This window comes from Morone saxatilis, unplaced genomic scaffold, assembly GCF_004916995.1.
Source record: "Morone saxatilis isolate NCDOM2014 unplaced genomic scaffold, NCSU_SB_2.0 Contig7, whole genome shotgun sequence".
Lineage (NCBI taxonomy): Eukaryota > Metazoa > Chordata > Actinopteri > Moronidae > Morone > Morone saxatilis.
In genome coordinates this window covers 11,831,704-11,844,712 of record NW_023340246.1, presented here as the reverse complement: position 1 = coordinate 11,844,712, position 13,009 = coordinate 11,831,704, and the positions used below count along the sequence as shown (strand labels likewise).

General features: G+C 42.0%; 1 protein-coding gene across 1 annotated transcript in view; it reads left to right on the top strand.

Annotated features, from left to right (window-relative positions):
- Positions 1-13,009, top strand: part of LOC118340850 (tyrosine-protein phosphatase non-receptor type 14-like) — a gene marked incomplete in the record, with an annotated part of 44,943 nt that overhangs the window by 4,846 nt on the left and 27,088 nt on the right. The window contains 2 exon segments of the mRNA XM_035679000.1: positions 9,537-9,934; positions 12,549-12,724. Coding sequence (XP_035534893.1) covers positions 9,761-9,934; positions 12,549-12,724 — 350 coding nt within the window.

Below are 13,009 nucleotides of genomic sequence, written 5' to 3'. Positions count from 1 at the left end.
CACACACACACACATACACATCTGGCTGTCTTTATAAGCTCAAAGGCATGCTGTGTAAATTATATGGTGCCAGAGCAAGTGGCTTGGGAGTACACAGCACTTTTAAAACACTGGTGGAGAATTTAAAGGACCAAAAGTCAGGATAGTAGGTTCCGCTGTAGCCTCCATCCATGCTTCTCATCACCATATGGTTAGACACAAGTGGTCAAATATCTAATATATGTGTCTTACTTCCATTAAGGCAGTGCCATTTCTTGCCCCCTCTGTATCCCACCGTCGTATTTGAACACAAAAGGAAAGTTTTTAGGTACTGCTGAAATGTCCCAAAGTCATGTTTTGTTTAAGGTCAGCACGGTACGATTATAATAGGTGTTTACTGCATAATGTGAGCCTGCATGTAAAAGGAAAAGTGGCTATTGTTTGTGTAGCCAGTGGTCATTTGAGTCTAAAGGCCATTTGATTGCTATGTGGGGCAAACATACCTGTAATTTTGGTCAAGTGCTCATGCTGTAGCACAGGACAAGAAAGAGGGGGCAAAAGTTGTTGTTGTTGTAGTAGCTGTTTAACTGAAGGCAAAGAAATGTACAGAATTCCTTCAAATGCAGCTTGTGGTTCTCTTGTTATTCTGCAGTGCTGCAGTGGCAAAATGATAACGGTGGAGAAGACTATGACCTCTTTTCCTTTTTTGAATGACTTTGTGATGAGATAATATCGGATTGTTGGTATACAAAGTAAATGTGGTTACACGATTAATTGAAATATTATTGAAATCACAATGTGGCCGAGTGCAATGTCCAAATGACAGGAGAACTAATTTTTTGATCAAAGTAAAACGTATGACAGAATTATAATGAAGTACTGTGCTGCTGTAGAGATTCCCGGCCTACAAATCTCTCCAGATATAAAAAACAAGTGTCACATCATCATGATTTTAATTTTACCTGTGAGGCAAAAATTATCATTCCGTGAATCATATCTCATCAATATCTGTCAAAATAATCGCAATGATAATTTTTTTTTACCATATCATGCAGCCCTAATGATAAAGATTAAAGATTTATCAGAGTTTATATCATCCTTAAACTTAATTCTGTCCCTTTAACATGTGGATGTTCATGTTATATAGTGTTAAAACGGTAAATAGATGAAATACTTTTGGGCTTTAGGAAATTGTAATGGGCATGTTTGACCATATTATGACCAAATGATTGTATAGACTTAATAGGATTAATTGTAAAATAATCAACAGATTAATTGCTAATGAAAATAGTCCTTAGCTGCTAAATGCAATTATTCCTTATGATTGTCATGTTAGTTTTATTTGTGTCCTAATCCTTAAACAAATATCCATTAATATGAATAGTTTTAGGAAAGAAGCAATAAAAATAAAAGTTTATAAAAAAATCTAAAAATACCAATAAAATGTGAATGTATGTGATTGTGAGCAGTAAGTTGTGTGTGTGTGTGTGTGTGTGTGTGCGCATGGGCATTGCAGCACCTGCCAGAAGATGGTTTTGTCACTCTGAGTTGTGTAAGTGCTTTCTGGCAGCCCAGCAGACAACAACAGAGCAGAGAGCGTGCTGCGACCTGCCCAACTCTCCCACACTCACCTTTAGGCACCTTCCAGGTGCTACAGGTGAGTTGTCAATCACTGCTGCCGCCCCTCGTCCCCCCCGTCCCCTCCCCTCCCACAACAAGCCTTCTGCTGATCAGCCCATACGTTTAGAAAGTTGTTTTCCAAGATGCGGTCCAACTGTACACGTCTAACACACATATTTTTTGGGGTATTTTGTGAGGAAGTGCGTATGCGATTTAGCCCACTTCCAATAGAGCATCAAGCGGAGACATTTTCCATTTGATCTGAAGTTTAAAATGTGTGTTTTTCCTTTCCTTGCAGCCATTATGTGTTAGATGCAGCCGGATGTAAGCAGTAGCAAACCTAAAGTGTTGCTGCTTTCATAGGCCTGTAAACCCACTGTTATTGAGGTCCCTGTTAGTGCCTTAGGGTTCAGCTGTGAGAAAACACTCAGTGGCTTTCTGGTGATTGAGCGTGTGTGTGTGTGTGTGTTGTGGTTCCCAGGAGGAGGGGGTGGGCATGGAAAATGTGAACAGCACCGTGGTTTTGCTGGAACAGACGGTGGCCGATGGCTGATGGTCCCATGTCTCTGTTTTTGAGGTGGAAAGCCGCTGCTATCAGCCTCACTGCCCGTGTTTACTCACTCCTTCCGTCCATCCTCCCCTCAGCCACCCTTTCCCTTATTCTCCTGAACAACTGTATCAACATGATAAGAGCCTGAGAAACAACTCTTCTTCCCTTTGTGCCCGGTTCTCCATGGCGTCACTTACCTTAAACCTTTACTTTCCTCATTTGGGTGCTGGGAATCTCCAACGCTTGCATTGTGTCTGCATTTAGAAGACACACAAACTCAGACATGTACGCATATACACACACTCTTTCTCTCAATCATATCTCCAAACTCTCCCCGCCTCCATGCCATCAATCCCCAGATTTCATTGCCACAGGATGAGTCGGCAGCGCTACGTCATCGTTGGTTTGGAAAACCGGTCTCTGGCCAGTGTTAAGCTGCATCCCTCTTTGATCCTCCCCCCTCTTCATGTTCTAGTGACAGTGTTTAGATTGCTATGCCAGCCTGAAACACTGGGCATTCCCTACCTAGTACTGTCAACTGGGGCCAAGTGTTGCAGCCCACGAACACTTATTTCTCTTCCTTACTGCAGTTCCTTTGGTTTTATGATATTTAGGTGTATGTGTGATATCAGACATTCACTATCAACAATGTGGAGCTGCAAAATCATGATTTATCATATTATGTAGCACAAGCAGAGTTTGCTATAATCACATATGATGCGACAGTCCTCCAAAATTCATAGTCTACAGCTAAATAAAGCAAATGTATTTTTTGTTCTAATTAAAAACAGCATCTTTTTTTAGATTTTGGAGATTTGTGGTGATTTTGTCTGTGGTGAGACTTGTCCTTGCTCACTATCATGTCCCATACTTATATCTACAGTCATAACTTAGTCCAAACAGTAAGTACAAAACAGCAGAAGTTGACAAATTAGCATTTGTAAGAAAGTGCATTTAGCTGCTGTTGCAAAATATATGGATGCATGAGCTCAATCTGAACTTAAACACAGATAATCAAATGTGGACAGATATCTCTTATTGGACAGGATGGTACAGTGGATTTGCAGCACACAAAGCCTTGAATCAGGCTAAATTATCGTCTGCTAGTGGAAGATATCGTTGATCTTTTCAGAGCAATCCTAAATGCATGCATTTTCAAATAGCATCTGATGATGTGCTCGCTGATAGCAGCAGTTATTCACAGAAACATGAAATGTTCTGAAACTCAGCTGCTAAATGAACATCCTATCTTTCCTGAGCAGAACCTGCATGCAATAAAATGATGTGGGAATCTGCAGAGTTATACATACAATTTTTAAATTTATGATGCTCTCATGATTTCCACCCCTAGTTGAACCCCTTTATCTATGCAGAAATGTGTGTGTGTGTGTGTGATCGACATGGAGGGGAAGACAGGGAAGCAAAGAGAGGGTGTGTGTGTGTGTGTGTGTGTGTGTGTGACTGTAAATCTATAGACAAGACTCTCTCACTGTCTGGATGTCACTTCTGTGCGAACACTCTGCTCTATGTGTTTGTCACTGTCGCTGTACTCTCATATAGTAGAGAGAATGTGTACATACGTGTGTGTGTGTTAGTGTGTGTATTTGTGTCAGAGATTGAGAGAGAGAGAGGAAGAGAGAAAGAGAGAAAGCTGGAAAGTGAAAAAGCAGATGCGCTTGTTAGAAACACTGTCTGGCCGCCTGGCTCCACCATCTGTTTGCAGCTGCTAATGTTTGTGTGTGACGGACAGTATGTTTGTGTGTGTGTATGTGTGTGTGTGTGCGTGTGTGTGTGCAGGACTGTGTGTAAGCAAGCATACAGTATATAGTAAATAAGGATATAAGTTAATGTGGAATATATGAATATATATTTAGGTTCCTTTTAAGGTGAGGAAACGTAAATGTGTTTTTTTAAGCATGAAAATGCGAACACACACACACACACACACGTTCGCACACACACACACACACGTTCGCACACACATTCACAATCCTCTGTGTCAGACAGAAACACACATGGGTCAGATAACAAAGAGGGCCCTGGTGGTGTGTCCTGCTGTCCCTTAGGCATGCTGGGAGAACAATGGCTGTGTAGTGTGTGTATGCGTGTCCTTGTATGTGCTTTTTTCATACAGCAAAAGAAGACACAACACAATTTGTTTTTTACCTGGAGGATAAAGTCTGATCCAGGGTCAGCCTCCAGTAGCTGCTGTTACTCAGTTTAACCACGGCTGTATGTGTGTGGATTTCAGAGCCGTGGTTCCTAAAAACATCTGAGTACTGAGCTACACGGTAAGCCAGTGGGACAAAACAGTATCAGAGTCCTAAGAAGATTTGGGGAAACATCAGACCAAATCTGGCTATTGTGGAGCAGACGTTGGTGTAATAGTATTTGACAAATTCTTATGTTTTAGAGAAACAGATGGCTTAGTCACCAGATCAGACAATACAGCAAGTGACCAAGTTCTTAGTCACATAAAAATAACTTCTGTGTGAATGCAGACTCTGATTTGACACTATTAGTCAGTTAATAGACTAATCAAGAAGAATTTTGATTGGATGGTTCTATCTTTAAGTCATTCTCTGCTTCTTAAGTGTGAGAATTTGCTGTTTTTCTCAGATTTATATAATTGTAAATTGAATTTTTTTTAGATTTTGACTGTTATTTGTATATGAAGAGCAATTTAACAATGCCATTTTCACAATTTTTCAACATCTTAAATTATTAAACTGTCTGTCATAAATTTGACTTTATGCTTTCACCACCAAGTTTTTGACTGTTGGCCGGACAAATAAAGCAACTTGAAGATCGCCTTGAGTTGTTGCCAACGATTTTTATACCCAATTAATCCTCAAAAGTTATTTTTTAATGTCAAAAATGTCCTGCTTCCAGCCTCTCAGATGTCAGTATTTGTTTTTTTCTTTTAGCCTTCTGTGTAGAAAATAGTCGAGAGATTATTCCACATACAGCAGGAGTATCCAGAGAAAGCATAGCACTATTTGGGAATATTGCTTGTTTGAACACCAAACTGTAAAAAGAGTCCGCTGGAGGAAGAGCAGTTACGAGCTGTGAAGCACTTAACCCGTTTGTTTTGCTACAGCGCTCATGTGTAACAGGAGGGTTGTAGGGGGGTGATGTTGGTATTTCAGACAGAGACAAGCAACAGAGATCAGATTGATTGAGTTACACACGCTACACTTGTGTCCTCAGCTCTTGGCGGCCTGCGTCTAATGGTCTTAGCAGTAGGCGACAAAGTGCTGTTTTGTTCCCGCTATTGTGTGGATGTGAATGGAGCAAAGCGACAGACGGGTCTGCCCTGAGAGAGAGAGACGTATCACACACAGCACCAGCAGCTCTGTCGCGGCGCAGATGCTTGGGAATAGCGGGAATTCTTTTTACGACTTGTCTTTGTGTTAATAATGTAAAAGTAATTAGGTTAAACATTTTAGGTGTTTATTGTGATTGCCTGTGATGTTTGGTGTCTAGATGAGTAACAGTCTGGTTGTGGTTTAGCTGTGTGATACTTCCAGGCTGACTGGTGTCCTGGTCGCTGGTGGATTCTATCAACTGTGGTTAGCTGGATCGTTTTTTTAAACTGGGGTCCGGGGCCAACAGGGGTCTGTGAGTGGGTCCCCAGCAAAAGGAATAATAGTACATTTAAATTTATATCACATTTTTTGGAAGTTGGATCAACAAGGGAAGAAATAAGGTTAGATGAGATTGACAATAAAGAATTTTATCTTTAAACTTAAATATAAAAAATGACCCAAGCGGGGGATTCCTTAAAACAAAATCCTCTCAAATTGGGGGTCTGGGGTCTGATGTGAATCTATTATGTGGGCTCCTTCACGTGAAAAAGCCTGGGAACCCCTGAGCTAGCTAGGAAAGAAACAGAATTAGAAAAGGCTCTGAACAAAAAGTTTGAATGAAGCAACAGGTCAAACCAGAGTAACATTGGTGTGGCTTTTCTAGGATGGTGAGAACTGAGGGACACGTAATTATCCAGTTTGTTTTGTTTTTTGGGGGGGTATTTGTTATTTTCCTAAACCATGCAGTATCCAGAACTATGTATGCATAATACACAAGATAAGACGACCACATAAACCTTTGAAACACTATAATGGTCTTACTACAAAAGTATGCACACCGCTTCAACATGTGCAGAAATCTGAAGTTTGACAGACCTTCCATGTCTACACTACACTACGCTAAGCTATGATTGGACAATCGCTGTTTGGAGGAGGGGTTTGCTGGGAATCTTTACAACATACTGGGATTAATCAGTTAACCATCTTTGTTTAAATTTGTCACGTTGACACTTTGTGATGCACAAGCACAAAAATGCTTGATAAAAATCTGCTGCCAGTTGCCCACTACAACTACAATAGGGAGCACACTTTATTAATGAACTGTTGTATTCAGTTAAGTAGTATAAAGTATACAGGTCTGTGAGTTCAGACTTATCTTGGGATTTTCTCTTTAAAGGTTACATTCACACTGGAATCTGACATGGGCCACATTTAACAAAAATCAAATCTGAGCAATAAATCAGAATTGAGCGCTAAAGCTTGCAGTGTGAACGTAGCCTTTGTTGACCTTTCATGAATTAACTCGGTGGCTCCTGCACTCTAAAGATCTTTTATCTTTATTGATTCATAAAAAATGCATCTGCAAACAGTGCTTAAGAAAGGATATACTTGCGGTAATGTGGTTTTAAACACACAGAAAGAAGAATTTTTTTCACCTTTTTGCCCCTCACCACACCAGTCTAGAGGGATAAAGGAAAAAAACACAACAAAAGATGGGAATGGTTTCATATATATTTAGCCAAAGCTTGCTGCCCTGAAACAGAAAAACAACCCTCTTCCCTCAGTTTTCCCTCTCGTTTTCTCCATGCCACAAAATTACAATGTGCAAATTCATAAACGTATATGCTGTTTTTGCACGCTGGAAATAAACACGACGGTCTGGAGAGAATGTTGCTGCAGCGCTGTAGCGGCGTTGAAGCAGCGTTTTTTGTGTCGAGGAGTGGGTTCCGTCCCAAGCTATTGTCTGTCTGTCTGTCTGTCTGGCTTTACTCAACCACACACTCCCAACCATGCCACTGATTACTAGTTTAGAGTTGCACTAACTGCTGTCTGGTCCTTTGGCTAACCTCTGAAGAACCTGGTCTGTGTGTGTGTGTGATCCTGCGTGTGTGTTTGTGGTGTTCCCTGTTCATGCATGTCTATGTTTGTACACTACACAGTGAAAGTATGTGTCTTTATTTGTGCTTTGTGTGTTTATCTGCGCCTGTATACTTGTTGACAGTGATCTCGTAAGGCCTGTGTGCTTGGGAACATTTCTTGAGGCATTTTGGGGAGGTTTTACCGTCAACCTGTGATGTCACTTCCCCTAAGCCCAAGTCAGAGGAGGGGGAGGGTCAGAGGGGCTGTGGTTCGGATCGGGAGACGACTGGGGTCACAGTGGCCGCATATCTGAAAGCAAAGCTAAATTACGGACCCATTGTAGCCCAATTATTCACTTGCTGTGGCTTTCTTGCTCTGTGTGCGTGTTAGCATGAACACCTAATAAAAAAAGCACACGAATAAGATGATGCCACACTACAATGAGCTAACTCACATGGATTTAGGAGTAAGGAATGCGTTACGGCTCCCAAAGGGGCACGGCTGGTTACAAAAGACAAGCATTAACCAAGTGTGATTTAATTCGTACCAAACAACACAGCTATAAGTCAGCAGTTTGTATCTTCTCACCCTCTCTCATTCAAGACACCCCCCCCCCCCCCCACCGGCTACTTCTTCCACTCACTCAGCCTTGTCACATACACTCACACGGACACACACACGGACACACACTTTCCTTCCTTGTGGCGCATACTTGTGTCAGGTGTGCTCTGTTTTTCCAGTCAGGGTAGAGAGGAATCTGGGCTGAGGTCCAAGCTGACTATCAACAGCACATTGCCGGAGTCCAGGACAAGAAGCAACACATCCAGTCCATCTTTACTCCTCCTCCTCCTGCCTCCCCTTTTTTAACTGGAGCTTTGTTGTGCCGTATTTTGGTCTTTTTATTCTTCTGTTTGTGTGTTTTTTCTCCTACTTACATCCATTCTTTTCATTTTAATGCATTTTCCTGTTTTGTCTCTCCGTTTTCACACACTTTTCTGAAGTTTATGTCATGGGTTGCTAGTTTTGTCAGTGTCTTTGTTTGGAGGAGAGGCTGTTTTTCCCTGCTTAGGAGGTGTGGAGCCCTTTTTTTTGGTTTTGTGGCTAGTTCCTGTCTAACAAGGCTACAAAGTGGCCACCACCCTTGAAATGACACTAGCTATTTGAATTAATTCCCGTGGACAACAGTGAGATTATTCAGTAAAATAAATACCTTGTCGGCTAAATCACCCAAATTAAAGCTGGGTTTTAACCTGGTTGAAAAATTCACCCAGGTTAGTTGAATACAATATATAGTACAGGCGTGAAAAAAAAAATATTTGTGTTTCTACTTCAAAGCTCTTTCCTCATCACAGACATGAAAGCTAAGAACTGATGACTAACCCAAAGATGTGTTCAAAGTGTTCCCCAAAGACCTGTCTTAACCGTAAAACCACAGTTTGTGTGTCTCGTGTGTGTGTTTTTGTGTGTTTGCTTGTCTTCCTCATAATGTTGCACACACACACTGCAGTACTTGACACTTTTCCCAATTTCTTATTGACAACATGAATTCACACTTTCTGTTCTGTGGCGGTAGCTGATAAAACAGTGTGTCAGTGGAAGCATATGTGCCAAAACGGAATGTGTGTGATCTTACACACTTCTACACTGTACGCTACAATGTCTGGCACTGTGCTGCAGTCGGGCAGAGAGAGAGGGGAGAAGGGAGATAAAAAGGAAAGGAAAAGGCCTCCCACACAGGCAGATATGAGACTTAGAAGCTCCATTAGTTCCTCAAAGCCAGCTGCCGGGTTCAGATGGATGTCTGCGCTCGGCTGTTTGATGTCCATTCATCCATAGCCTTACATCTCTGCCTCTGTCTCCCAGCTTTGCCCGACGCTGGGCCTCATGGGGCTAGAGAGAGTGCAGCTGCCATAACTATAGGATAAAGCCGTCTGCTGCAGTCTCTGCTAACATCGTACCACCACCGCTGCTGCTGCTGCTATCGCTGGTGATTCTGCTAGCCTCGTCTGTTTTTTGTTTGAGCTTGTTTATGGGGAGGTAGGCAGGATGATAATATGGGGAAATATGTGGTGGGAGGGTTTGATAGGAAGAGTGTTTACACCATGTAGTTTTTGCATTCCGATGGGCTTTAAAGTTTAAAAAGAAGGCACAGAACTCTCTTACTTTTCAAGAGTTTCTTGTTATTCACTAATCCTCCTCTTTTTTATCTCTCGCTACAGCACCCATTCGTCCTGCTCCTCCTCATCGTCGTCGTCCTCCTCTCCGGACAACTTTGGGAATGGGCCAGCGCCTTGCCAGGGTGCATCTCTCCACCCGGTGGTGTGGCTGGCGTCGTGCGAGAGTGAGGAGGGCAGCGGCCAGGTCATAGAGCCCGCCCATCCCTCTCTCCGCTTGCTCCCAACTGACTTTTGACCTTTGACTCAGCCGTGACCTCCAGCCAGCCATGCCCTTCCGGCTGAAGCTAAGGCGCACACGGCGCTACAATGTCCTGAGCAAGAACTACTTTGTGACACGGATTCGCCTGCTGGACAGCAATGTGATTGAATGCACTCTGTCAGTGGAGAGTACGGGACAGGAATGTCTGGAGGCGGTGGCCCAAAGGCTGGAGCTACGGGAGGTGAGTAGAAGTCTTTGAAGCACATGCTCATGTTAAACTTATATGTCAGCATATTGTAAATGTTAATTTCTTCTTTTTTCACCTTTATTTATGTATCAATTCTGTAATCAATGAATTATTTGAACACACACAAGCAAGATAAGGAAGGTCTAACCTTGCAGATTCATGTATCAAGGTTTTAGTGTTAAAGTGCTGTTTCAGAGGTTTTCACTGTAGAAAACAAATTCTGATGGACACAATTCTTGTTATATTGAGAATATATATATAATCTAATTGTACATTTATTGAAGGTCTATATCAGCAATTGTCAGCTCCAACACATAAATATTATTGGTATTAGTAAGGGTTGGTAATATGGGAAAAAAAATCACTGTATATATTTTTATCTCTAATACAGTTTTCTGGATTTTTTCTCTCTATTGAGGAATGTGTAAAAACAGATGAGTATGTCAGTTTGAAAAATCACATCACAAGTACGTCATCACATTGTTGCAAAAACCTGGTTAAAAATCAAATTTGCCATAAACAGTTATGCTTTTTGATACAACATTGTCCCTAATCCATGTATTAAAGCAAGCACTACCACGGTTTGTTACATGGCAAAATCTCTGACAATCTCTGTTTATTATCATATCACTCACCTCTTGGTAATCACCCATTTCAATCATACACAGAAAAAAACAAGCAAAACATTGACTCTGACACTTTGACACATTTATGGATTATCAGATTGCGTGTGTGTGATCGCCACGCGTCTCTCTGCGCACCCTGTGTGTGTCTCTCTGCCCTCTGCTGTCTCTCTCCTGCAGGGTCCTTGTCTGTCTCTAATGAAGCATGGTTACCTCTGTCCTCTTTTCACTGCAGAAGAAAGAGATACTGCTCATCCCCCTGCCCCACTTCCCCCCTGCTGTACATGCCTCCTCTCTTGTCCCTTTTCTTCTCTTCCCCTGATTTTCTTTACGTTTCCCTGCATCAAGGCTTAACCAGCAACTTGCTTTGTATTCACACAGGTAGACTCATACTGGGAGGCAGAATACATCCACTTCCCTCTGACTATCTGTCTCGTTACCAACTACATGTATGCGGCTTTGCATAGGGTCTATTGTTTGCAACGTGGAGTTGTTTTGTGTGTGACAGGCCAGTTTGTTCACAGGTCAGAGAAAGAATGTGTCTGTTTGGTTGACGACTGATTGAGTTTGATGAATACGTGTGTTTAAATGTGTGTCTGTGCCCGCTGGAGCTGCTGACAAAGTGAGAGAGAGAGAGGGGTGGTGTACTCTGCGTACTCACAGAGTGTTGTGGTATTTGCCAGGTGTCAGTGATGTTATAAATAAGGCGGTGTGACGCCTCAGCTTCAGACACCGTCTGCCCCCATGCACGCTATCTCAGGTCTCTCTGTGTATGTGTGTGTCCATCTGAATTTGTTGTTTTCATCTATATTACCCGAGGCCTTAAGTACACCTCATTGTTTGTATGTGAGGAAGGAGTGTGCTCACAGCTTTACTACTTTCATTACAGTAGAGTCGAACCACTGGGAGAGAACAGGTGTGCTTACCTGTTTGTGATGACACACAGCCTACACACACCAAGCCAATAAAACATGACTGTTTGTCCCAAAATCCGGAGGAATTAACGAGTCTTGCAGGGTGCTTACATGCTCACGCAGTGGTTGCGAGTATAGTGGTTGGTTTGATTAGTGAAACGCGACAGGAAATTGTCTTATGCAAATCGCAGCATGTGGATACCTGCCACAGATACACATAAACAGGCTTACATCTTACAATGTCAGAAATGTCAAGAAACCAAATCAGTATTCTTAATCAGTGTTGAGGTAAATACGGATTCTTGCGGTCTAAACTTGTTAAAGCACATTTGAGCTAATCTGTTTAATCACTCCCTGTTGTTTGGAGTAGTGATCAATACAGCATGTTAGCAACTGTTAATGCAAACATAAATGGGTCGATCATATCACTTGAAATGGCCTATGCTGTCATTTCAGCATACTGTTTTTATTTAAACAGCTGAAGCTTGTTTTATTTTCAAATGGCATATGAATCTGTAGATAAAATAATGGGCAAGAGACTTAGTTTTCATTTTGATTTAGTGAGATAGGATCATTGCCTGTTTCTTCTCTCCCAGGGCAATCTTACTGGCAATGAGTCTGGTCTAATATTTATGTTTAATAGAGTTACACTGCTGACGTCAAAGGTTTGATCAGATTTGAAGGAGAAATATGTGTTTGTATTTCAGCTGCTTATTAATATCCTCTCTGCCCTGCTCAGTTGTCCCCCATGTATTTCTCAACTCATTTCCAATTTCCCTCCTAAAGTAATTTCTCTGCATCCTTACAAACCCCTATTTCCCATCCCAATACTTTGTCTCTTCCATTTACTGCCATTTCCTCCATCTCTCCCTCGTCTCTCCAGGTCATTTCCTCCGCCTCTTTATGTCTCTCCCTCTAGCTTACACAACTGTTTTATTCTTTGCTTCCTCTTCATCCCACCTCCACTCTCTTCTTTCTGTTCTTTCTTGTCTGGTTTCCTTTCCCTTCATCTTCATCCCTTCACCTTGTGCACCACACTGACCCTCCTTCCCTCTTTTCCTCTGGTTGCAGACCCATTACTTCGGGCTGTGGTTCCAAGGAAAGACCCAGGCTCCGGCCCATCGTTGGGTGGAGCTGGAGAAACCCCTCAAGAAGCAGCTGGACAAGTTTGGCAATGAGCCTCTGCTCTTCTTTGGAGTCATGTTCTACGTGCCCAATGTTTCCCGGCTGGAGCAAGAAGCCACCAGGTAAAGAGTCTCCAAGCACCACTTACAGTATGTCAGACACTCACATACCCGGTGTGCTTCATGCTATTACTTTATATTCAGTTACAACAGCAACAACCTTTTCCACCAGTGCCTTCTAATTTTATTCCATGTGACTTACAGTATATTTAAAAAAAAAAGTCAACATCATGTGTTCTCCTCTGTTAACACTTAACATTAGAAAATGTGTACAAAGAAACCAGCTACTGTGACTCTATGAGGAATAGTGTAAATGCACCCTTACATGTTACAGATAGATAGATAGAT